The following is a 25,784-nucleotide window of genomic DNA, read 5'->3' as shown; positions in this document are numbered from 1 at the left end:
AACTCATGTTTGATTAGGCGGAGTGGCCGGCTTTTTAAAAAAATAATTTTATTTTATTTTAAATTAATTTTTTTAATGTTTTTAAATTTTTTTAATTTATTGATATTAAAAAATATTTTTTAAAAATAAAAATAATATAATATTAAAATTTTTTAAATTAAAAACTACACAAAATAACCATTACCGTGATGTTACACACTAATTCAGAGGTTATATGAGCCTAAAAGCACCTCTAAAAAATTAAGCTATTTAGAAAAGCTAAGGTAAAAAATGCTAAATGAAAGAGTTAAATGGTTAATATGTCATTTTAAATAACGTAGATATAGTTTTTTCTTTCTTTCTAGTGTGCGCTTTATAGATAAATGTTATTTTAACAATCCATTTATATTTTAATATAATATATTTAATATATAATCAATTTGCTTGTAAACTAGTGTATTTAATTTTTATACAATGTAATCAAGTATTAATTATACAAGAGTAATTTATCATGATTAAATATAAATTAGTGAAGTCATAGAGAAGGCAGCTGAATCTTGTTCTTCTTAGCAAATAATAAAAAAAGTTAATGCAAGGTGTTTTAAGGTTTGAATTAGCTTAATTTTCTTGCATCATCATCTGTTTTTAAAGAGGAATAAGGAGCAAGTGTATATAAAATAATTCGTTCCTTAATGGTTATTTGTACTTTCTCCATGTTTTAGTCTTTTATATATATATATATATATATATATATATATATATATATATGATGGGCAGGAATAACATTTCCGCGGGAGAAAAGCTATTTTTTATGTTAATTTATATCCTGTTTATTTTTATGTTTTTAAAATATTTTTGAAAAAATTTGAAAATTTTTTATTTTTTTATTTATTTTAAATTAATAATTTTTTGATATTTTCGGATGTATTAATATTAAAAATCATTTTTAACATTATTTTTATATTATTAGCTTTTCTTTTACCTCAGATGCTCTACTTTTTGATGTGATTATTTTATATATATATATCAAGTAAAAATATCTCTTATAAAAGTTAATTGTATTTTAATATATATAACTATTTATTAACCGTGACTAACCACAACAAATCCAATTAACTTTTTTTTTTTTTTTTGCATAAAAATATATTAACCAAATTTTTTACTTTTTTTATAAATATATATGAATAGCCCTCCGACATGTAGATACTATTTTGGCTCTATAATATACTTCTTTTTATTTAAGCTATAAAAATAAAGGATAAAGCCAGAGTTTTTGCCTTTTCCTTTGACATGCCCTAAGCTTGCGTGACCTCGTATTTTCTCTCTTAGTGATTTTCTTTTCAAACCGAGTATCAAATTTTTTCCGCAAGGGTTACAACGGGAGAATATTTTCTGTGATCAGAAAAACAGGCCCTGTGGAATTTAGTAGGTGGTATAATAAGTGATGTAGTGGAATTTATATTATACTTTTTTCTAGCTATTTTAGTTATTTATATTTAGTTTTATTTATTTCATTTCTTTAGTACTTGTTAATATAAAAAATACATGCATTTCCTTTACATTGAACCTGTTTATGGCTAAACTATATTAATAACAAGTAAAATTTTTATAAATAAAATGCCTCAATGTTTTTCAAAGACAAAGGCTAGTTGAAATATATAGGGCGTCCAAAGGAGTGCTTGGTTATGATCAATCCAATATAGAGAACATTTATTTGTAAGAATTGAATTCCTTGTATTGGATGATTGTAACCTTGGAGAAAAAAACTCATGACCGGGTTTTTACTATTATCATCCTCTGTTCGAATATTCATTTAAGTATTCATTGTCTGTATATTGTTTATTATTCAATATATAATAAAAGAGTAATATATATTTGAGGTGTATATATGTGTGTGTGACATTTATTGTGTAGTCATTTAATACGTAATTTTGACATTTAATATGTGTGTGTAATGTCAACATTAAAATATGTGTATTGAGTTAAAAAATATTAACAATACTCTAAAAGGCATGGGAAAAACACGGTAGCTTCCCCACGTCTTTTAATTATGCTTATATATAATAATAATATATAATTATTATAATTATATTGTTATATTACATTAGAATATTATTATTTTTTTCGTTTTCATTTTTTTTGTTTTTTATTTTTATTTTTTTGTTTTTTATGCCTTTATAGGTTTTTTTTTGTGTTTTTTTCTTTTAATGAATTTTTTTGTTTAATTTAATTTGTTAATGGTAAAAAAATTTTATTTAGTTATCAAACTTTCATGACACGGATCCCGAGTTTGACGGGTTAACCTGGTTTGACGAGTTAACCCAGAATTTTATTTTTTTTGCTTTTTTACTTTTTTTTTTTTAATTAATTTTTTTTATTTAGTTTAGTTTGTTAATATTAAATTTATTTTTATTTAATTATCATACTTTTATAACATGTATCTCGAGCTTGACAGGTTAACCCAGTTAATTATGGGTTAACCCGTCAATTTTTTTTTCTAGCACTGTAGCTTCCCCATGCCTTTTAATTATTCTTATATATAATAATAATATATATAATATACATAATTATTATAATTATATTATTATATTATATTATAATATTATTATTTTTTTCGTTTTCATTTTTTTTGTTTTTTTTTGTTTTTTATGCCTTTATGGGTTTTTTTTTTTTTGCTTTTTTTTTGTGTTTTTTTCTTTTAATGAATTTTTTTGTTTAATTTAGTTTGTTAAAGATAAAAAAATTTTATTTAGTTATCAGACTTTCATGACACGGATCCCGAGTTTGACGGGTTAACCTGGTTTGACGAGTTAACCCATAATTTTATTTTTTTTGCTTTTTTGCTTTTTAATTAATTTTTTTCATTTAGTTTAGTTTGTTAATGTTAAATTTAGTTCTATTTAATTATCATACTTTCATGACATGTATCTCGAGCTTGACAGGTTAACCCAGTTAATTATGGGTTAACCCGTCAAATTTTTTTTTCTATTTAGTTATCAAACTTTCATGACATAAATCTAAGATTTGACGGGTTAACCTGGTTTGAATGATTAACCCGGTTAATTCAGATTTTTTTTTTCTTCATTAGTTTTTTTCTTCCTATTGGTTTTTTTTCTTTGTTTTTTTTTTAATTAATCTATTTAATTATCACACTTTTATGACACGACCTTGCAGCCAGATCCACATCCAAAGCTCTTGGGTCCGGTGTTGCAACCAGACTCACTTAAACTTGAGTCATGTAAGTTTAATATTATTATAAATATTATAAATATTACTCTTGAGTCAAGCGTTGTAGTTAGACTAAATACTCTTGGGTATATCTTTGCAGAAAGACATAACATTCTTAGATCTTAGCCTTTTTTGATATTTTTTATGCAAGAAAAAAAATAACCCGTGGCGTATGCCTTTGTTTTGTTTTTTTTTTCCTTTTTCTTTTTAAGTCTTTTACTGTGGATTGCACAGTGTAATCCACAGTGAAAAAGCTAATACTTTTAGTTTCTTTTTTTCTTCTTTTTTTTTGTTTTGTAATTATTCTTTTAATTTAGTTTCATAATTTTAAATTTTTTCTGTTTAATTATTAGACTTTCATAACACGGATCCCAGGTTTGACGGGTTAACCCAGTTGATTCAGATCGTTTTTTTTTTTCCTCATTAGTTTTGTTCTTCCGATTTCATCTTTTAATATTATATGCAGTCCACGGTGAAAAGGCTGATGCCTTTAGTTTTTTTTTTTGCTTTTTTTTTTCTTTTATGCCTTTCATTGTAAAATGTGCAGTACAGTCCACGGTGAAAAGGTTGATGCCTTCTTTTTTTTCTTTTTAATTAACTTTTTTTTATTTAGTTTGTTGATATTAAATTTTTTTCTATTTAGTTATCAGACTTTCATGACACGGATCTCAGGTTAGACAAGTTAACCCAGTTAATTCAGATTTTTTTTCTTTTTCTTCATTAGTTTTTTTCTTCATGTTGGTTTTTTTTTCTTTGTTTTTTTCTTTTTAATTAATTTATTTAAGTATCACACTTTTATGACAGAAACTTGCAGCCAGACCCATATCCAAGACTATTGGGTTTGGTATTGCAGCCAGACCCATTTAAAGTTGGGTATTTCAAGTTTAATATTATTATAAATATTACTCTTGGATCAGGCGTTGCAGTCAAATCTAAGACTATTGGATATAGCTTTGCAAAAAAACCTAATACTTTTAGATTTTAGCCTTTTTAAATATTTTTTATACAAAAACATTGACCTGCGGCATCGCGCGGGTCATATAACTAGTGAATGTTCTACATAGGGTTGAAATCGTGAATACCCCCATCTTGCCACGTTATTTATTAAGCAAGAAACATATGCAAACTACAATAGCACACAAAAGACAATAAACATTAAAAAAAAAACATAATTTTATCGATGAGGGATCATATAAAAATTATATTTTACTACTAAATATTTATTTTTAAGTAGTTTCCTCGAATACAAACCAATTAATCACATTCATATTAATTCCATGCCTAAATTGGATAAGAGAAAATAAAATTCCTAAATTAAATGAGAAAAATAAAAACACGATAGATAAAAGTATTTTCTTAAACTAGGCATGAATTAAAAAAACGCAAAAAAATAAATGATTTATTGTAAAAATCCTTTGGTATTAGCCTTATTGGGTTGAAAAATAACTCATGTTCGAGTTTATGATATTATCCCCTCGATCTCATGAATGTTTAACAGTTTTAGATATCAACTTTAACCATTTTCGTGATAATTTTTGTATAAGAAACATGGATTGACCAATAATTTATCTTTTAGTGGCTTTTAGAGTAATGAATTGTAGACCTCAAACCTGATTCATCAACACGGGCTATATCAATATAATCATTAAACAAATCTATATTTGTGATAACAGTAAACTTGTAATCAAAATGATTAATATAGCTTGAATTTATCAGAAAAACCAATTTATTGATTACATGCCTATTTGCACTCAACTTTTAAGTTGTCAGTAAGAACACTATTGACAACATCAATAGTAATGTAATGTTTCATGTTAAAAAAAAATTATTTTATTTATTTACAATTTATTTTAACTACTGTAATGTTTCATGTTAAAAAAAAATTATTAAAAAATTGTTTCTAATAAAATTTTAACTTTAAAAATAATAAAATAATTAAACAATTCAATCCAATGCGGGTTTTCATCCCGAGTTTCTTGACACATCCATCCGCCATGCAACAAACATGGACTGAAATTTGATTTGCAATCTCGAAAAAGATTACAGGCTATGTTTGAATTAGGGTTGATCATGTAACTAAAAGAGGTTTAGTTGGTTTAATTAATAACTCATCTAAGTTAGGTTTTAATCTTGAACTTCTTCTTAATCCATACATCGAACAAGCAACAACTATATACTAAAATTTAATTTGTAATCTCTAATAAGATTAATTGGTATAATTAATAACCTGGTCCAATTAGTTTTGAATTTCTTGACCCATCCATCAACAACTATGAATTGAAATTTGATTTGTAATCTCCAAGAGAATTAGTAATTTTAGATATGGTCTTGTATTATTGTAACTTATGTTTTTACACCTAATTACGTAGAAAAATTCACTTAGATGGTTAAATAGGTTTTTTTCTAACACCAAGTCACATGTATATATACGTTTTAAATTTTGATTTTGTATATATTTTAATATATTTTTTATTTATGAATATCTATTTTGAAAAAACCTATTTCATAAAAATTTTAATTAAATATATATTTTTTAAATGTATTTATTTAAAAAACACAACTAAATTTGTTTTTAACCTTAAAACTTAAAAGCAAAGCTATTGAAATAGCAAACCCACACTTATTACACAGCAGCAGCAGCATATCATTTCCGCCTTCTCAAATTTTCCATTTCGCGCTCGCCACAAAAAAATCTGCACGGTCTCCCTCCTTTCTTTTCGCTCGGAACTCCAATATTTGAAGCCAAAATACGTTACCACCTGGTCCCACCGTCACAAAGTCCTTTTTTTTTAAAAAAATCAAATAAAATAACACGTATAATAACAATAATAAAGGTAAAAGTTTAAATATAATAACCCCCCTACAATAATCATAATAATAATAATAATCATACAGTTCTAATTCCTTCCTCATCGGTTATCCGACTAGACACGCGACAGCGTGTCCTCTACACAGCTTCAGTTTCTCTCCGCCACCTCCACCGGCCCTTCATTCCATTCTTTTTTTAGCGAGAAATTCAACTGTTATTGTCTCACACACAAAATTTAAGTACTCAGAGTCGCAAATTTTGTTTCGAATCCTCTCTTTGCTTTGCTTTGCTTCTTCTTCTTCTTCTTTTTTTTTTTTTTTAACTTTTGCTCTTTCCAACAAAACAGGAGACAAAACGTTTGATGTTTTCGGTTCCTACCCCTTCATTACCTCAGTTAGGGTTATTCTAGGGTTTAGAGCTTCATTCAAGCCGGTAAAATAGAATTGAGCGATCATTCATTCAAAACTGAAGTGTAAATAGTTTAATTTGGATACATTCGATTCGATTTTTTTTGAGTCGGATGTGAAATTAGGGTTTCGAGTTGAATTATCAGACGATGATAATAAAAAAAATTATGAAAGGCGAAATGCGGCGAGGCAATACGAGAGAGGGGGCTTGTAACGAATTCGACGAGGAGGAGAATTTTGAATACGAATTGATTCCAAAGAAGCGAAAGTTGAATGGATACAATTCAAATTCAATGGGTGTATATAGTGAATCTGATGATTTTAGGAGGGGTTCATATACTTATCGCAGCGAAGAATCTTACTGGGCTAACGAGGTTCAGTCTAATTCGAAGAAGAGATTGAAGAATCAGAGTTCGGTGAGCTCTCGAAAGTCCATATCAAGATCTTCTCGAGGGCGAGTGAAAATGCTTCCTTCGAGGTTTAATGATTCGGTTGTGGATATTTGGAAAGGCGAGGAATGTAGAATTGATGATACTGATATGGGAATAGAGGATGATGAATTTCAAGATAGAAAGGATTTTTGTAGTGAGAAATATAGATATAACAGTAAATTCGATTTCGTAAGCTCTAATTCCTACCCCTTCTACGCCGCGGAAGGAAATAGAGAAGCGGGTCAGTTAGGGTGTAACGATTTTCAGTATAGAAATTGTAATACTTCAGAGTTTTTGAGTTCGGGTAATCTATTGATAGAAGACGGGGAGTTTGTGCCAAAATATAGGTATACAGGCTTGAATAAAATGAGAAGAGAAAGAGCTCATAAAAAGGACGTTTATAAACCAGAGGATTTTGCTTTGGGTGATATAGTTTGGGCCAAATGCGGGAAGAGATACCCATGGTGGCCTGCTATTGTGATTGATCCCATTTTGCAAGCTCCTGATGCTGTGCTCAGTTGTTGTGTTCCTGGTGCTATTTGCATTATGTTTTATGGTTACTCTAAAAATGGAACGCAAAGGGTATATTTCTCTTGCCTCTTCTCATGTTTCTCTCACAGGAGTTTTATTACTTAGTTTGGGCGTGGATTGAAGTTACTGATTAATGGATATGTGCAGGACTATGCATGGGTGAAACAGGGGATGGTATTCCCCTTTGCAGAATTCATGGAAAGGTGTGTAGATGATCATATTGAATTAGTGTTATTATAAATTGTTAGGATACTTTTTTTTGAATTCTTTTTTTTTTTTTTCAGATTTCAGGTGCAGTCTCAAATGTTCAAGTGCAAGCTGAGTGACTTTCAGGTGGCACTAGAAGAGGCAATTTTAGCAGAAAGTGGTTTCCAAGGCATGGACAGCAGTTGTGTGGAAATAGCATATCCTGAAGCTCATCCCACTCGATTCCAAGAAGCCAGCTGTTCAATTCAGGATCAGGACTTCTACAATCAACAACAGGCAAGTTTAAGTAGTCTCTTTTTTCTGACCTTTCTTCCTGATTCTAGTTGATGAGACTTTATGCATCACTGGGAAATTATGTAGTACAAGACAAATATAATCTTATAGCCTCTGATAGTCTGCCATAGTCGAGCTTTCTGATGCAGTAGTACATTTGTTTGGCTATTCTTAGTTTGTTCTAGCTTCTTGTTTTATTCTCTGTTTGTGATGGGATTTATAATTTCTGAATGCTAATGAACATTGGGAGATTAAATCCGTTGTTTAGAGAATTTTCTGTCATGTTTTATCCTTGCTTCAATAACCAAATAAGTCTGGGTATAATCCTCAACAGTAAGCACTCCAGAATGGACAAATATTTGGATAGAAATTATTGTTAAAAATGTGGCTAAAAGTCGAGACTGAAAAAATACTGGTGAAAATGGAAAGGACTGGGCCAGTGTTTAATTGCTGAGAAAACTATCAAGCTGGAATTGTTTCAACAAATAACTGAACTCTGTCAAATTACAGTGCACAAGGACCAATTTCATCATTTAATTTTCTCTTCTAAAATACTGATACCATAGACATTAGAAATGTCTTGATAGATAGTTTCGTGCTCCCTTTGTCTTCTACCTTTCATATGCTGTAAGATTTACAACCTCCAAAGTGTTGAGGAAATCTCTGCCCTCTTCTTAAAACCAAAATAATACAATATAATGAAAGTCTGAAGCTTCTCTCTCTCTCTGTGTTTTTTTTTTTTTTAAATTGGTGGCCTGTTTGTTGGCAGCAGGCTGATGTCAGTGTAAGAAAACACATTCAATTTTTCCTTTGAGCTGTCTATTAGCTATCTGCATTGAAGAAAATCATATTGTTTTTCTGTTGGCACATCTTTACGCTAAAAAGCTGTTACTGGTATATATGGTGGAACTTTGTTCTCTAGATATTTTTTTTTCTCCTGGAAATTCTCTTACAGCATTTGGGTTTTGACTTCGTTTTTGTAAGCAAACCTTTTGAGTTTAAGGTCCTCATTGTATCTTGGTTGTTCAGTTATCAGAATCTCATCTTGTGAATTAATTGTTCAGGATGCATGTTATAAAGACATGAAAATCTGTGATGGCTGCAATCTAATCTTGCCATGCAAAATTGTGAAGAAAAGGAGGAGATCAACATTTCAAACTGAACTTCTATGTAAACATTGTGCTAAGGTACATGAGAAATACCTTCTCTTTGTTATCTTTTGTTTGCATAAGTACCCTTTTCAAAGTGATAATTACAAGCATGTTTCTTACAGTTAAGAAAATCAAAGCAGTATTGTGGCATATGCAAGAAGACCTGGCATCATTCAGATGGAGGGAATTGGGTAAGATTATCAGTAGTAATTTGAATTAGGTTTGTACTGTTCTCTTGGTAAAACAATCAAATAAATTTTTGGGCATTGAAACTTTTATGTATTAGGTATGCTGTGATGGCTGTAATGTATGGGTGCACGCTGAGTGTGACAACATTTCCAGCAAACTTTTCAAGGTGTGTCTACCATGTATAGTCTAAATCTAATACATTCTTTTATCTCTTATGCTAGCTTGTGTTCATTCAAAAGTGGAGGCTAACTGGTTTGCTATGGTTTGAAGGACATGGAGGATATTGATTATTATTGTCCTGACTGCAAAGTAAAGTTTAAATTTGTGCAACCAGATTTAGAGAGAAGGAAGCCTCCAGTAAAGTAGGTTGCTCACTTTGTTTTTCCTAATTCATGTGATTTTTAAATTTGACATCACAGATTTATTATGGATTTTGTCCCTGGGAAATTTTAATTCTAATGATGTCATTTAAACCAGGTCAACAGAAAACAGTGGACAGGCTGCACCACTTGACAAGGTGACAGTTATCTGCAATGGGATGGAAGGAACATATTTTCCTAAACTTCATTTGTAAGCCCTGTAAACTAAGCAAAAACTATGGGTTAAGATAAACAAGTTATCATGTACTCCTCTCTCTTTCATTTTTGGGTTGCTATATATGTTACAGGACCGGTGCAAATTATTACTGGAACAATTAGTTTGAAGTGCAAATCCAGATATGATTAAACTAATCTAATTTAGTTGTGTCTATAGGGCAGTGCTAGTTTATTTTGATTAAAACAAATATTTGGTGGATTCTCTCTCTCTCTTTTTTAATATATATAATCTCGATCTAGTATAATGATGTCATTGATTTTTTTCCCTTTCCCTATGTTTCTAGAATTGAGTGCCACTGCAGTTCATGTGGGTCACGGAAACAAGCACCGAGTGAATGGGAAAAGCACACTGGGTGTAGATCTAAAAAATGGAAGCATAGCGTGAAAATCAAAGACACAATGTTACCACTGGCTCAATGGGTTTGTACTGGAACCTGTCATTTTTTTTAATTGGCTTCCTAAGGTTTGACCTATTTGATTTTGTTTCCATGTAAATAAGTTGCTGATTGTAACAACGTGGTACAGTAGATGGCATTCAAATATTGTAGATGGTAGGGTGCTTGATTCTGGTCACGTTTTCTCCAATGCTGCTGCTGATTCAATTTTTACCTTATCTAATGCTGTGCTATATCTTGACAGCATTTAAAGAACTTGCTTAAAGAAAAAAGAGCCTATAAAGAACCAAGAACGAAAAAAAGAAGAGGAATAATAAGGAATTGATTATATCCTTCATTATACAGCCCAAATTGTTGACAAAGTAGGAATTTTAATTTGTTTATTAAGAACAATGTCAAAGGCTAACCTTGAGAACCTATCAGTGTTTTTTGTTGATTATGCTGCAATATTCTGAAATGCCTTGCCTACTATATAAATGCTCTTAAAACAGTTATCTTATAAATGATATACATTGACAATATTGTAATTTAGCCCTATAGTTGGTATGAAATTCTTAACTCCCTTAGGAGTTGGGATCCATTTCAAGGCCCGGGTTTTTTGAGCTGACTAGGACAATCCAGCGTTCCATGCTTGTTCTGCGAATATGATCTTGATTGTTGTAGAATTTTCTTTTCTTTTCCCTTTTCTCCTATGTTGTGGTGCACGAATCTTACACATGTCCTTGCTATTAAATTTTCTTTGAACAATATCTGTGTTGCAGATTGCTGAATATAATGCATGTGTAGACCCTCTAAAGTTAGATGAGCAGAAGCTACTTGCTTTTGTGCAAGGTACGTAACATTCACTACGCTTTTCTTTTGCTTTAGGGGGAAGAGCTGGTTGCTTTAAAAATTTGGGTTAATTGTGAACAACATGAATTTTTATTTCCATTTCAACAGAGAAGTATGAACCTATTTATGCAAAATGGACATCAGAAAGATGTTCTGTTTGTAGATGGGTTGAAGATTGGGATGATAACAAAATTATAATTTGCAACAGGTAAAGACCCTCACTCATCATTTCTTTGTGTCTGTTTAGTATTATTTGGTCGGTCAAAGAAATTTAAGTTTGAAACTGAATTATGTACTCAATTACAACTGCCTGAGACCTATTTTCCTTTTTTAAAATTTATTTTCAGGTGTCAAATAGCTGTCCACCAAGAATGCTATGGGGCAATTAATGTTCAGGATTTTGCTTCGTGGGTGTGCAGAGCATGTGAAACACCTGATGTTAAGAAGGAGTGCTGCCTTTGCCCTGTAAAAGGCATGTTCTCAAGCATTGTGTTTTGATAGATCTTAGTAATTTTTCCACGGTTTGCCAAAGTCTTTGATGAATGACTGAAGTGTCTGTTTTGCTTAGATTCTTTCCTTTCCTTGAAAAGGAAAGAAATATCACTGTGCTGCTGAAAAAAATTCACTGTCTGACTTCTGTACTGTGAAATTTGTTGGATTGATTCCAGTACATGATGGATGATGAATTTGATGACCATTGATGTTCTGAATTAAGTTTTTTGCATTGCTGACCAAACTACTAAAGCCATCTGTCAAATCGATTTTTTTTGGTGACCTTTTCTGCTTTCATGTTGTAAAGTTCATTGTAACCTAATGTTGGTTTGTTTTCTTATATTTGAAACCTGCTTCTTTAGGGGGTGCTCTGAAGCCAAGTGATATTGAAAAACTGTGGGTTCACGTCATATGTGCTTGGTTTCAACCTGAAGTTGGTTTCTTGAACCATGAGAAAATGGAACCTGCCACTGGAATACTTAGAATTCCATCGACATCATTTATAAAGGTATGTTATGATCTGAACAATCAGTTAGAAATACCCTAGTTTTTCGAATCCAACTTTTTTCACATGTTTAAGAATGGGAATGGTATCTACTTTCACACATCCGGAATTTAAAAGGATTATAATTTTGGTAAAGGGGAATATTTCCTTCGGAGGCTTTTGTTTCCTAAAACCGTTTTTATGAAAATCCTTTTCTTTACCATTTTGTTTAGCTTTAGGAAAGTTGGTCAATGAAAAGTGGTTCCAATCAAAGGAAAAACTTAAGCCTTTTCAAAGGCAAGTTTTTTACTTATCTCAACTTCGGAAATTTTTTTCCGGATCTTTAACAAAAAAAAAGAAAAGTGAAATGACTAAATTACTTTTAATCAAAATTTGATAGATTGGGGTGCTTTTTTTTTTTGTATTTTTATATTGGTTTTTAGTAATGATCAAGTTGATTGAGGTGCAATTTGGTATTTTGATAAATATAAAATATAATTTGAAAATTAAAAGTGGTTGACGCGTGCATTAGACGTGCCAACGTGTTAGATGTGCAACCTCAATATGCATGTGAGTCTGCATATGGTTTCTGAAGGTGACCTTCCTTGATGAAGTTAGAATCGTCTCAGTGGCCTCTCCCTAGGTAGCAATGTGGCGCACTGATTTCCGGTTTGGCACCGGCCACATTTTCTCTCTTTTTCCCCTTCGTTTCTCTCCTCCTTGATTTCAATGTTTGACCCTTTGAATTTTCAAAGCAACTCTTCAGTTTGTTTTCCTTCAAATTTGGTCATGTTATTTTGATTACTATTTATTTTATTTGAAATAATTTATAAAATATTTTTTTTTCAATTTCATCCTCTAACTTTTTTGATTAGTGAGATTTGGTTTTTATTTTTTTGATTGTTATTTGTTTTATTTGAATTAATTTATAAAATTGGATTTTTTTTCAATTTCAATTTTTTTTCCATCTTTTTCTTCTATTAGATTTGGTTCTCGTTTTTTTTTAATAAACTTAAACAAAATTCAAACATTAACAAGTGATTTTCCAGCTCATTTTCCATGGCTAGCCTAACACCGGAAAATGTTTACCAACTCATTTTCCATGACATTGTTAAACATAAGAAAATAATTCATTTTTTATGAATTTACTTTCCAAAAAGAAACTACTTTCCAACAAACAAACTAACAAGGCCTTAGTCATTAAGGACCAAGGTTTTTGTACAATATGGTGACTAAATTGTTTCTCAAGTTGTTTCTCTCCAAATTGATGCACACTTGCTATGTTGTTATATGAATGAGAGTTCTTTTGGTCGACATTTATTTTATTTGCTTGCCAGAGGTGTGTTATCTGTAAGCAGACCTATGGTTCGTGCACCCAGTGTTGCAAGTGTGCCACCTATTTCCATGCAACGTGTGCCTCAAGAGCAGGATATTTCATGGAGGTAGGTTTTTCTGAATTGTTTTTAATACTCATGAATAATATTTGTTTTCCTGCTGTAGTGTCCGGATTTCATATTTTGTACTGTGCTATACCTTTCTGGGTGTTTGCATGTGTCTTTATGTTCCTTTTGTACTGTGCTAAACTTTTCAATTGGAAATTATACAAGAATAGAATACCAACTGTTTCTGTTAATGTTGCACTGTGAACTTTCAGTTGAACTGCACAGAGAAGAGTGGTATGCAAGTCACAGAAAAGTTAATATATTGTGCTGTTCACAGGTTAGAGCTTTGCCGTTGATCATCTGTATCTTCAATATCAAATTGTGTTTTCTCCGAATTGGAAGAGGGAATCCTGTCCATCTTGTGTGCACCCATCTAATTTGGATATTGTGTCATCTTACCTTGGTTCTGTTGCAGGAAGCCAAACCCAGATTCTGTTGTAGTCGTGCGTACTCCTTCAGGGATTTTCTCTGGCAGAAGTTTTCTTCAGAATCGGAATGGGTGCTTGAGGGGTTCAAGGTTGGTTTCATCCAAGAAAGTGGAACTTCCAGATCCCTCAACCAGAGAGAGTAATGACTTTGAACCTGTCTCCGCTGCAAAGTGCCGTGCTTTTAAAAGAACAAACTATAAGGTGATTTATCTAGGAACCTTTACTGCTTTTATTCGGCTTTGCTTTCCACTTTTCTTCTGGATTTTTCATCACTCACATTTGTGCAATCCATATACTTCTTGCAAAGATCATTTGTTTTCCATCAAGACAAGTTTATTGGTCCTTTTTATCTCATTGATATTTTTTCCTGTTTTGGCAGGTGTCTGAAGGAGAGCCAATATTCCACCGATTGATGGGACCAAGACATGATTCTTTACATTCAATTATAAGCCTGAGCACCTATAAAGTAACACACTTGTCTTTGTTGCACCTATAAAGTAACACACTTGTCTTTGTTGGAAGTTTTTATTTCTTTTTACGAGTTTGACAGTAAGACAAGTAAAAAAGTTTGATTTTGGAATTTCATGATCTACCCTTTCTGTCCTCTTGGTTGGTTAACTTGTCTGTATTTGCTGTCTGCTAGCAGGAAACTGGAGATTCTACAGTTTTCTCTTCATTCAAAGAACGCCTTTGCCATTTACAGGTCCCACCATCCTTTGCATGAGATAGTTGTTTTATACCTGATATAATTGTCAAATTCAATTGACATGTATTTATGTCTTCAGAAAACTGAAAATCATCGGGTGTGTTTTGGTAAATCTGGTATACATGGATGGGGCCTCTTTGCACGCAGAAATATTCAAGAAGGAGAAATGGTACTTCATTTGAGTGTTTGGCCTGTCGGTTGTGTTTTGTTAAAGCATCCATTGTTTTGTTTGGCTGGACTTTCAGTCACAGCTTTTGTAATACCTCTCTTGTATTTAACTTCCCTGGAAGTATTGCTTTCTCAAGACTAGGCGTGTCTTTCTTTTTTGTTTAATAATATTCCCTTTTCCAGGTCATTGAGTATCGTGGAGAGAAGGTGAGGCGGAGTGTTGCTGATCTGAGAGAGGCACGGTACCGTTTGGAAGGCAAGGATTGTTATGTGAGTTTCTTGACTTGCTGCTCATATTTCTCGGCACGGTTTTTGTTATATGACTAAGAAATTGTACTTGCCCACTTGCCATGAATTTCTTCTGGTATCTTGAAGAACTTTAATCTTAGACCCTGCCAAACTATTGGTAGGCAGATGACCTAGTGGTTGACGATGAGGATTTAGTCTGAATTGACATGTCCCATCTCTTCCAGGTCCATCACAAGGGATTTGAAAGCCAAGACTTGCTATCTGGTATTGAAGGAGCTATGGGCCAATTGAACCTCCCTGTACTATTTTGAAATATTGGAACAAATTACGGACAAACAATATAAATAACATAGTTCTGATGTGATTAGCCCTGGTAGAAGATGCCACGGTTTCCTTTTCCATTCCTTCTCCTTCTCTTTGGCCCATTAAACAGCTGGACATATTGTAATTTGGAATGAACCAGCCCTTTATGACACATGCATGAGCATATTTGTCTTGTAAAGTGGTAGAATTTACCTCACTGAACGTGTTTTTAATTATAATGACTTGATTTCACTGTTATTTTTGAGGATATCTGGCATGTGTTTTAGGCAAGTGCATTCCTGCTTTTTTACTTATTTCTATTGTTGGCGTTTCTTACGGTTCAATCAAATCTTTCTTGCAGCTGTTCAAGATCAGCGAGGAAGTTGTAATTGATGCAACAAATAAGGGGAATATAGCACGGTTAATCAATCATTCGGTAAGTGCAGAACTTAAATTTCACCTGAAACTGGATCTAAAGATACCCACTTACTTTTTTTTTCCTTTAATATTTGTGATGGTTCCATGTTTCTGTTTGATCAGATGTTTGTAAGACCATGTTCACAGAACAGTACATAGTGAAATACTTTCATAGCGACCTGGTACCTTGGATCACAATCCAGCTTGTTGCCAAGGACCTGGGGACTTGGGATCATTTGTCCTTTAATTCCCATGCTGTCTGCAGTACCCTCTAACTAAAAAGGAAAATGGATCTTATTTGTGGGATTTAATGACCATCGTGACACTTGCCAAATTAAACTGGTTTTTGGTTTACTTTGTTCTTAAGACTTAGTATGTGTTATATTTGATTGTACAACCTCAGCCTCACTCCGAGTTAGGAAGTTCAACTAGGTTTACCTGGGTCAGGTTGTGCAACTTATGGCGCATTCTCATGGTCAAACATTTTCTATTTTGTAACCATATTTAATATACGATTAGTGGTAAAATAATTGAGTTACAATTGCTCTTATTGCAGTGTATGCCCAATTGCTATGCGAGGATAATGAGTGTTGGTGACGTGGAGAATCGGATTGTTCTCATTGCCAAGACCGATGTTTCTGCCGGCAACGAGCTAACGTATGATTGAAATAATCTCCCTCTCCCTCCCTCCCTCCCTCTCTCTCTCATTCTCTTTAAGTGAATTACCATGGTTTTGATTCAAGTCACTGGTCCTGATATTTAATTTGGGAAGCACATGTGTGCCATTTGTTGTGTGGACAGGTACGATTACTTGTTTGATCCAGATGAGCGTGATGACTTGAAAGTTCCTTGCCTCTGTAAAGCTCCCAATTGCAGGAAGTTCATGAATTAAAGCTCGAAATTGACTTCTGATGTACCTGTGTGAAAGCATCAGACTCATCTATTAATCTGCAATGAACCTGTAATCTAATTCATTTACTTACTCTGATAACGATCCAATTTTTTGTAGCTATAAAATGTAAATTCACTAGCTGTTTGGTTGGCACCTTGATTTTTTTTTTTTAAAAAAACAACAGCTGCTAATCCTTTTAATCCAAATTGCAACATTAACCCGCATCATCTGGTTTCAACTTTCAGTTCTGTCCTCTTACGGTCGCAGGGGTTGGATTTGAATCTGATTCTGATTCATACTAGTGTAAGAATGGATGAGTATTGTGCTAGTTTTTGTCCATCAGAAATTTTTTTGGTATATTTTCCGTATGAAAGGAGCCAAATGATGGAACGAAATGAAAGCAAGCCTAAAGGCTATTAGCTGGAAATGAGGCATGTTTCAGTGAAAATAGTGGCTGTAAACCAATTTTGTTTTTGCATTTAGAAAGTATTTTTTTTATTTGTTTTAAATTAGTTTTTTGTTTTCATGCTTTAAATTATTTATTTTGATGTCCTGATATTAAAAATAAATAAAAAAATAAAAAAAATATCATTTCAATATATATCTAAACATAATTGTTATTATAATACTAAACAGACTCTGAAGTAAAGAGGTTTTGGAAGTGTGATAATGGTTGATTTTCAAAGTGTTTTTCGCTCGAAAATGTATTAAAATATTTTTTTTTTATTTTTTAAAAATTATTTTTGATATCAGCACATTAAAATGATATGAAAATATAAAAAAAATATTAATTTAAAATAAAAAAATAAAAAAATTTTAAATTTTTTCAATTTTTTTTTTAAAACACAAAAATAATCTACATTAAATCTGATAATTGCATTATAGGGTTGTAATGAGCACCCCAATAGCTCATGGCAACTTCATCAGATGTCTTCAAAGTGATTTGCAAAGCATTGATTTTTTTTATTTTTTATGATATTAGATGATTTTGATATGAGTTTATCAAAATCATTGAAAGACTTTTGAAAAAAGTATTAATTTGTTTTTTTTTTAAACAAAAAGTATTTTAAAAAAGCCAGATGAACAAACACACGGCATCTATAGAATATTTAGTATGCAAGTTTACTGGAAATCGCTGATGAAGGCTTAAGGATTTTGTCAATGGTTCTTAAGAGCATAACCATTATCATAAAGAGTCAGCTTGCATTCATGGATTATTTATATTACAACCATCCATAATTATTTAAAGACTAATTATAAAAAAATATATAAATAAAGGGAAATAAAGGTCTAGCACGCAACTCAAGAGTCTGAATATTTCAAATTGAATTTGAGGTACGAAAATAACAGTTTCTATCATTTTCTCATGAATGCTGCTAAGCAGATCGGAGTTGAGTTTGAGTTTGTGTTTAGGTTTCGAATTGTTAAAGATGATCAGATTTAAGTTTCTGTGAGTAAGAAAATCAGGCAATTAATTATTTTGTTTTACACTTCAACTGAGAAAGGTATGAAGTGGATCTATGGACAGAAATAACTAGGTTTTTGGATGGGAAGCCTCTGGCGAAGCTTGCGGCGACTTGCCGATGGTTTCACACTGTTATCATGCATGGCAGTGTATATATGGAAGTTTTCTTGCTTGCGTGATCTTCAAGTCCCAGCCCCATGTCATGTAGCACTCTTGTCCGAGAGGCTCAGCTTGCCACTGAAGATAATTAACAAAGATGATGTAGAGAAGGCCCTTGAATCCTGTGGAGCTTGTGTGCTAGGTAACATCAGAAAAGGAATCTGGACAGCGGGTAACTCTAATTTGGTTTTTTCACTCTAGAAATTTTAGTTCTGAACACATTTTTGTCAGCAAATCTAACAAATTCTCGATCACAAGCCAAAAAAATTGCCATTGTCTTCAGATCTGCAGCTTATTTCGATGCCCTGCTTGTGAACTCGATACATGTGAGGGCGAGCTCAAACTACTCTACTGGCTAACTATAGGAGCTCCGTGCAGGTCAAAAGATGAGCTAGATTCTTTAGTTAACAAAAGAATGAAATGCTAAAAAAAAAAAAAAAAAATTTCAAGTGAAACCTAGAGTTTATGCATGTTGGAACTATAAGTATGCACTTCACTTTTAATACAAAAAAAGCAAGTGAATTTTATTTTTAATTTGTCTTTAAATTTACACATTAAACCATAGTTATCAGACCCGACCCGGTAGTTGACCCGGTAAAATAATTGGGTCACGGGTCTTGTGGGTTGACCCGGGTCAACCCGGGTCAACCCGGGTCAACAACAAAAACACACATTAATATGATTTTTTTAACATAAAATATCACATTAACATATGTACTAGCATAATTAATTAGCATTAATAGATTAGACAATGCATTTATCTTCAAATAAACAAACATTTAACATAATAAAAATAAGGTGGCAACATTCAACTCTAGTTTGCATTATAATCCATAAATCAACATTTTAACTCTATTTTGCATTAGAATCCATAAATCAACATCTTCAGCTGCATAAAAAAAACAAAAGATTTTAAAATATGTTGAACACTTAACACTAATATAATTAAAAAAAAAAGAAAAAAATGGTAAAGTACAAGACCTCTTTGGAATAATCATATTTTTTCTACACAATATCTTTACTTTGGTTGAATATAGGCATTGACTTCTTCAGTGTCCATAGGAGCAAAATTTGAATCAAATACCAATGGAATTGAGCCAACCTCATTAATGTCTATTGAAACATCATCATGCTCTTGTGTATCTTCATCATCACAGTCATCTTCAATCTCATTTATATTTATCAAATCTACAATTGAAACATACTTAATCAATAAACATGATAATCATGACACAAAGTGAAAGATCAAATCTTCCATTACCTTCATTTAAAGTATCTTGAATAGTCATGTTTGATAAATCAAATCAAATTAACATGATGAATAAAAATGTTGCATGTGTTGGCTGCTTCTTACTTTCCTAATTGAGAACATATATCACCATTTATATCTCTTCACAAAAGTCAACATTAAACAAAATGAAAATTGATGCAGTTGTATGTATAACCCAACGAAAGCAAATAATCTATCTTATTGGTCGTTAACTTGTTATTCAACACAATTGAAAGCATATGTCATGAAAAGAAAAGGGAAGAACAAAAGAGATATAAAGAGAAAATGGGAAAAAGAAGCACGCCTTGAGTTTGAAAGAAAGAGGAGGCAGAATGACCGTGCCCTTGTTTTGAAGAACTTTGCCGATGTTACTACCGACAGTGGTTGCCAATGTTAAAAAGATGGATTTGATTCCCTTGATAGCCTATCAAGGTCCACGCCTAAATGATCTCTGAAACTCAGATTATATCAGAAACTCTATTCTTCAAATATACAGAGTTAGTTAAAGGATGCTCTTTTAAATACATGTTCATCAATGCAGCTTTTAGATGGACTCCAGGCAAGAAAGTGGCAAAAAGGCTGCTTAATTTAGAGTAAGTTCTTCTCACAAAGAATCTAAACCCATGGTAGCTTGCCTCTGATGCTTTTTCAAGATATTACATTGCCATTAGCCTTCCACAGCAGAAATATATAGAATGCAGAGCAAGCAGAGTCAATATGCAGGGGGAAGATGACACAGGCAAACACTGAGCAGACTAGGACTTTCACTGAACATGCAAGTGACCTAAAAATTCACATTCATCACTGCCATTAGTTTTCTTCACGTGACAGACATCGACAGATCCTTCTTATCATTATATCTTAACACTGTTTCTACAGACTTCAATGGACTGATGGTTAACAAAGTGCTTCTCTTTCAACGTCAAAGTATACTTTTTGTTCAGAATAAATTCAAAATATCATGAACAAGAGGAGATAACAGTGTATCAACAATCCACCAAGGTTTGAGTCAACATGTGGGCCCATTTTTAGCAAGCATTGGTGTCATTCACAAGCAAATATCAACAATCCATCATCAGAATATTGCTTTCATGCTTTGAGAGGTTTGAATTCAAAAGGGAAACGCAAGGGGAAAAGAGTATAAATTGTAAACTTAAATACTGTGAAGCAGAAAGAGGACGCACCTGGAATCGAGCTTCTCTTTTGAATTACTGGTGCAAATTGCAAATTCCTACAAGAGTATGACAAGATATAGCAATGGAATCGAGCTTCTCTTTCGAATTAAAATTAATCAAACTTTGAACGGCAGAGAAGGAAATTAGGGTAAAAATTTAGCAGGTGAGTTAGTATATATATCCTGGGTCTCACCCGGGTCAGGCCGGGTCGCCCGGGTCAGGCCGGGTCAGGCCGGTTTTTTCCTTGCACCGGTCTTTTGTATTGCCCGGCCCGGTCCAGGCCCCGGGTCGACCCGCCGGGCCGGGCCGGGTTTAATAACTATGCATTAAACATCTTCATGTTAGAATAAATTTTCCAACACTCCAAAGATTTTACTTTAAGAATCATTCCATAAATGTAGCATGCTATTTGATTTAGATATTCATTTATTCTATTTAGAGTATGTTTGTGTTTGCATTCAAAAAACACTTTTGATATTTTTTGAAATTGTATTTTGCTTCAAATTAATTTTTTTTATGATTTTGAATCTTCTTGATGTGCTGATGTTAAAAATAAATTTTTAAAAATTTAATTAATTCAATATATTTTCAAACAAAAACACTTTGAAAAACAACCGTAATTTCAAATACTGCCTTCAGCTACAGGCCTACTGTATAGAACCATTGGCAAAATGACTGGATTTTGGACTAAAAATTGCCATGCAGATAACTGTCTGTTGCATTCTTTTACCTTATTGTAATGAAAGAGGTACTCAATACTCGAAGAAAAATTGCTTTTCTGTACAGGAGCAATGCAGACATTAGAAGCAAGGCATATAAAGCTGTTTCTGTGTGAGGGATTCCGGAATGGGAGCTGGAACTATGAGCTGATTGGATCCTATACAATCAACAAGTCTGTAGGTGCAGCTTCTGGTGGCATTTTTGATCTCAAACTCATCAAGGACCGCGCAATGGCTGGTAAACTTCATCTTTGATAAAATGAACTTCTTCTTAGAACTTTCCCCAGTTTTTCCTTCGGTCAAGAGTTTGCTGTACATTTGGGTTCTGCTTTTAGTGAAATCACATTTTTACGTTTCAATGAACCAAATTTTTAGAAGGGTTTAATCGGTGCTTGCGTGCTATCTTGATGTTTAAGATAGAGGATTGTCCATGCCACTTGTTCTGACTTCTCATTTTGAGCAATATCAGCCTACAGGCTTACTGTTCTTGATATGATGTATATGGAATTGGCAGGCGTGTTTAGTTTCAAGTCACGGGCAGGACAAACCAGTGACTTGCAGCCAAAGGCTATCAACACTTTCCATTCAGTTGCAATCCGCACCAATTTACAAGAAAATCAAGGTAAGGCCTCCCTAGTTCCATATAATCAGAACTTCCATAATCTTGCTCTTCTGCATGTTGCTATCCATGACAATAATCGCAATCACTTCAATTATATCCCTGCGTCTGCCCTTTCTGATTTTAAAGATTTTCAAGCAAACTGAACTGCTAACTTCTTGCTATTTCCTTCTGCCTACCAATCTCTTATTTCCTGGGGAAGCAGGGCTTCTTACAAAGTACTACACGATGAGAGCAGGATCAGATGAAGAAGTAGTTTCCATTAGAATCTCTCAGCAGCTTGTGTAGTCCTGCCCCAACACGCAAATCTTCTAGGCCAAGTTCTGCGTTCTTCTCCCACAGAAATTGCAAAGCGTTTTCAATACTGTTATTCAAATTCAAAGTCGACCAAGAGAAACCAAATTAGGGCAGGTAATGGCTCGTTAGATTTTCATTTACACCTGGTTGCTGATTCAGCGGGACAACCAACTAGATAAATGTCCTTTTGGCTTCCTTATATCTTGATAGTTAATATCTTGTTATACTGTGAAGTTCCGCCATGACCAAAAGTTAATAAAAGTTAAAAATATATACATATATTTGGGTGAAACGATCAGGGCTACTAGCTAGATTCAATTATAATTTATACAAATATATTTCAAGTCTATACGTAAAACTCTCACTGTCATTTTCTGACCAGCCAGGTTAATTAAATAGCGGATGGGGTTGTAAGCCTAACCTGTTTTTCTGAGCATATCAGAAAGACATATCTTAATGTTTTTCCAGAACAGTTTCAACTCTTAAGAAACAATGCGTGTGGTGCACGTAGCCACTTATGCTCATGATTTTATATGGAACCTAAAGGCTCCTCCTCTGTTATTTAACTCTGACCATATATAGTTGACTTTCAGGCTAAAGCAATTACTTGAAAATTGCCGCCACGCAAGTGGCCACGAATGCCTGAGCTCCTTCTTATAATGGTTGACATTATAAATGTTTGTTCTAGTGTGGTTTTAAATGAAGAAATCCTAGTGTTATAAGAAGGCCTATTTGTTCCTGAACCAGTCTTTCAACGCTATGTGCATCTTAGAAGTTCTCTTTCTCATCAAGCTCCTTCATTTTATCAACGCAGCAGCAGATTGCTCAATCTCCACGTGCAGCATCGGTGATGTCCCTGTTCGATTCCCTTTCCGAATAGAAGGTCAGCAACCTCGAAACTGCGGCTACCCTGGTTTCGATCTCAGCTGCAACAATCAGAGTTCGACAGTTCTAAAACTTCCTCACTCCGGGGACTTTCTCGTGCGTGACATCAATTATCTCACACAACAAATACAGCTTTACGACTCGGATAATTGCCTTGCTAAACGCCTCCTACAACTCAATCTCTCAGGCTCTCCTTTCCTTGGTTTTTTCCATCAGAACTACACCTTTCTAAGCTGCCCAACTCAGCTCGTGAAGTCTCGCTTCACCACCATCAATTGCCTCAGTAATTCAACAATATCAGTTTTAGCTACCTCTTCCTTGAACCTTGTGAATGAAATGTCCTCATCATGTGATGTTATTAGTACGCTGAAAATTCCAGTTTCATGGCCAGTTAAGTACAATGAAGGGTTCACATCTGATCTCAGTGAGAATCTTCTATTAACATGGTTTTCTCCTGATTGTAATAAGTGTGAAACACAAGGCAGCATGTGTGGTTTCCATGGAAATGCTAGTCAAGAAATTGGTTGCTTCTATGATTCTAAAAAAGGTAACATTTCTTATCTTTATTTCTATTTGTTAAGCAACGACTTCATAACCATCTTTACTTGCAACTTAGAAAAAGAAAAAGCGGAAATACCACTTAGAAACTGCTTGACTGGGTCAAAACTATGGTATTTGAGGAACAAAAGACGTTGGAAAATTCTCAACTTGGTGTTGGTCAGTAGATTCAGTACAGTAATGCATGACATAGGAATCGTGCATTAGAATTTAGAGGTGTAGAGGAATTGACTTAACTAGATAATTAAATATCAAGCTACCGTCATTATCTAAGCTACAAAAAAAAATATTAATTAGGAAGAATGTCAAGTGGGATATGACTGGATAATCATTCCCAGTAATATCATGGATGGTTCACCCCCACCTTGGTATCGACCTTTGTTCAGTCAAACAGGCCATGATAAAGTGTCGTCGACCTTCCATTCAGTTGCCCCTTCTGCTTTTTTTATTGGTAGAAGGTGCAAAAATGGGACACTGGTTCAATAGACATGATTGTTCAGTGAATTCTAACCAGTCAAAAGGGTAGAGTGGCGTATGCCAGGAAAGTTGATTTACTGGAAAATACGAAATTTTGGGATCATCCCAAAAATTTCTTGTTTCTTATATTTTAAAAAATTGTCATAAAAGCAAAGTAGGCTGAAGAAATGCAATGAAATCTTATGCAACACTAACAAACAGAATGAGCCTAATCAACTTAAAAATAAACAATAGATGAAGTGAGAACATCAATAATATGGATCAAATATTGACAGCTTCTAATTTCAGGCAAGTCTGCCAGTGATCTCAGAGTTTTTGGGATCTTTATCCTGTTGATTGGAATACCAGTTCTTGTATGTGCAAGTGGGATCGCTATTTCTTTATACCTTATGCCCTGGCATCCTCGAACCAATGAGGCAAATGCCACGCAGAGGAACTCCACCATAGCAGCAGTATCACCGCAACCTACCATCTTGGTGCTAGGTCTTGACGAGTCCACCATCGAATCATTTGACAAGCTGGTCCTTGGGGAAAGTAAGCGGCTGCCTGGTCCCAATGGTAGCACCTGTGCTATATGCTTATCAGAATATAACAGCAAAGAAACAGTAAGAATCATACCAGAATGCAAGCACTGTTTCCATGCAGACTGCGTCGATGAATGGCTACGGATGAACAGTACTTGTCCAGTTTGCCGGAAATCACCATCCCCTGCTCATGTTAGATCATCAAACATTTGACATTAATAGATTTGATCTCTCTGTCTCTCTCCCCTTGCTAGATTGCGGCTGTTTTGTCCATACGACCCCCCACCACCAACACACAGGCACACACAATGTTTCGTTTTTCAACATTACTGTTTCTTATTTGTTTTGGAGGAGCAAAATGTTTGCTAGTTTATAAATGACTAGGTTAATTGCTTTTAACAAAAGACTAGAAGATTCAAGGCAAAAAATGTCTCAGCATTATTTCGTTTTTTTTTTGCCAAGCTTGCTAGTTGCTGCCAAAGATGCAAGTAGATTTGGTTCTGATTAACAAACCCACGTTCTTGGTGCCCAATCGCACCCATTATTTCTTTTGCTTAGCTTTTTCTGAAATTTCACTAAAAGTATCCTACGAGAGCGAAAAAACTATATGATGTCAACGGTAAAATGTTGTCATTTCTTATCCACCATCATTACATCCCGATTGTCATTGAAGATCAGTCCTACATGGATCATTCTGCATAGGCTCTACGTCTCTCCTTCCATTGGAGTTCTCAAAGAAAACCAACACCCATTGTTAACGAGATAGGATGATTTGAGGGGCAAAAACACATAAAACCCTGCAACCCATTATATCTCTGATAATCCCTGAAATCTAACATGATCAGGAATGCATTACATAAGAACCCTGCGGACAGATAAATTAAAATAAGAAGAAAAAAATCTTCCGGATCCGTCTTTGATTTAGCATCACCAAACCTGCAACCCGTGGTTGATCAATTCGAAATCTAATTTCAAAATTGAGAGTCTAACTTGACTTGAGCACCACGCAGGTCAAACTCTGCAAGCAG

General features: G+C 33.5%; 3 protein-coding genes across 6 annotated transcripts; all 3 read left to right on the top strand.

Moving 5' to 3' along the window:
* The first annotated feature begins 6,095 nt into the window (after positions 1 to 6,095).
* On the top strand, positions 6,096 to 16,832 carry LOC7497248 (histone-lysine N-methyltransferase ATX3). 2 transcript variants are annotated; one of them, XM_024596126.2, is made up of 23 exons: positions 6,098 to 7,436; positions 7,533 to 7,588; positions 7,670 to 7,868; positions 8,930 to 9,052; positions 9,139 to 9,207; positions 9,303 to 9,371; positions 9,476 to 9,567; positions 9,683 to 9,775; positions 10,086 to 10,221; positions 10,958 to 11,027; positions 11,136 to 11,235; positions 11,375 to 11,499; positions 11,882 to 12,027; positions 13,341 to 13,445; positions 13,658 to 13,722; positions 13,861 to 14,074; positions 14,253 to 14,339; positions 14,520 to 14,576; positions 14,659 to 14,748; positions 14,931 to 15,017; positions 15,661 to 15,735; positions 16,273 to 16,373; positions 16,518 to 16,832. In XM_024596126.2, exons 1-23 carry the CDS (start codon positions 6,573 to 6,575, stop codon positions 16,606 to 16,608), a joined length of 3,114 nt encoding a protein of 1,037 aa, XP_024451894.1. In that variant the 5' UTR covers positions 6,098 to 6,572; the 3' UTR covers positions 16,609 to 16,832. The 2 variants fall into 2 exon arrangements, 1 of the variants encoding a protein (XP_024451894.1); XR_008058566.1 differs by lacking the exons at positions 14,931 to 15,017; positions 15,661 to 15,735; positions 16,273 to 16,373; positions 16,518 to 16,832 and having other exon boundaries at positions 6,096 to 7,436; positions 14,253 to 14,370; positions 14,659 to 14,743.
* Positions 16,833 to 17,724: 892 nt separating this feature from the next.
* LOC18096374 (probable F-box protein At3g61730) lies at positions 17,725 to 22,689 on the top strand. Of its 3 annotated transcripts, none has more exons than XM_024596129.2 (4): positions 17,725 to 18,610; positions 21,464 to 21,634; positions 21,911 to 22,018; positions 22,145 to 22,689. In XM_024596129.2, exons 2-4 carry the CDS (start codon positions 21,469 to 21,471, stop codon positions 22,159 to 22,161), a joined length of 291 nt encoding a protein of 96 aa, XP_024451897.1. In that variant the 5' UTR covers positions 17,725 to 18,610; positions 21,464 to 21,468; the 3' UTR covers positions 22,162 to 22,689. The 3 variants fall into 3 exon arrangements, with proteins under 3 accessions (XP_024451897.1, XP_024451895.1, XP_024451896.1); XM_024596127.2 differs by having other exon boundaries at positions 17,726 to 18,610; positions 22,221 to 22,689; XM_024596128.2 differs by lacking the exon at positions 17,725 to 18,610 and having other exon boundaries at positions 21,364 to 21,634; positions 22,221 to 22,689.
* Positions 22,690 to 22,942: 253 nt separating this feature from the next.
* LOC7457396 (putative RING-H2 finger protein ATL21A) lies at positions 22,943 to 25,160 on the top strand. The gene is made up of 2 exons (XM_024594983.2): positions 22,943 to 23,744; positions 24,521 to 25,160. The coding sequence occupies exons 1-2, from the start codon at positions 23,072 to 23,074 to the stop codon at positions 24,967 to 24,969; spliced, it is 1,122 nt and encodes a 373-aa protein (XP_024450751.1). The 5' UTR covers positions 22,943 to 23,071; the 3' UTR covers positions 24,970 to 25,160.
* Positions 25,161 to 25,784: the final 624 nt, after the last annotated feature.

The sequence above is a fragment of the Populus trichocarpa genome, chromosome 2, assembly GCF_000002775.5.
Source record: "Populus trichocarpa isolate Nisqually-1 chromosome 2, P.trichocarpa_v4.1, whole genome shotgun sequence".
In the NCBI taxonomy this organism is placed as follows: domain Eukaryota; kingdom Viridiplantae; phylum Streptophyta; class Magnoliopsida; order Malpighiales; family Salicaceae; genus Populus; species Populus trichocarpa.
The sequence above is the reverse complement of the archived record's forward strand: the minus strand, read 5'-3'. Positions and strand labels throughout refer to the sequence as shown.

Coding starts and splice junctions, on each gene's coding strand:
- LOC7497248 (XM_024596126.2), top strand. CDS start 6,573: ATGATAATAAAAAAAATTATGAAAGGCGAAATGCGGCGAGGCAATACG. Junction 9,053..9,138: donor TATGTAAACATTGTGCTAAG/GTACATGAGAAA, acceptor TGTTTCTTACAG/TTAAGAAAATCAAAGCAGTA. Junction 15,736..16,272: donor CACGGTTAATCAATCATTCG/GTAAGTGCAGAA, acceptor CTCTTATTGCAG/TGTATGCCCAATTGCTATGC.
- LOC18096374 (XM_024596127.2), top strand. CDS start 21,469: ATGCAGACATTAGAAGCAAGGCATATAAAGCTGTTTCTGTGTGAGGGA. Junction 21,635..21,910: donor CAAGGACCGCGCAATGGCTG/GTAAACTTCATC, acceptor TGGAATTGGCAG/GCGTGTTTAGTTTCAAGTCA. Junction 22,019..22,220: donor CAATTTACAAGAAAATCAAG/GTAAGGCCTCCC, acceptor CTGGGGAAGCAG/GGCTTCTTACAAAGTACTAC.
- LOC7457396 (XM_024594983.2), top strand. CDS start 23,072: ATGTGCATCTTAGAAGTTCTCTTTCTCATCAAGCTCCTTCATTTTATC. Junction 23,745..24,520: donor CTTCTATGATTCTAAAAAAG/GTAACATTTCTT, acceptor TTCTAATTTCAG/GCAAGTCTGCCAGTGATCTC.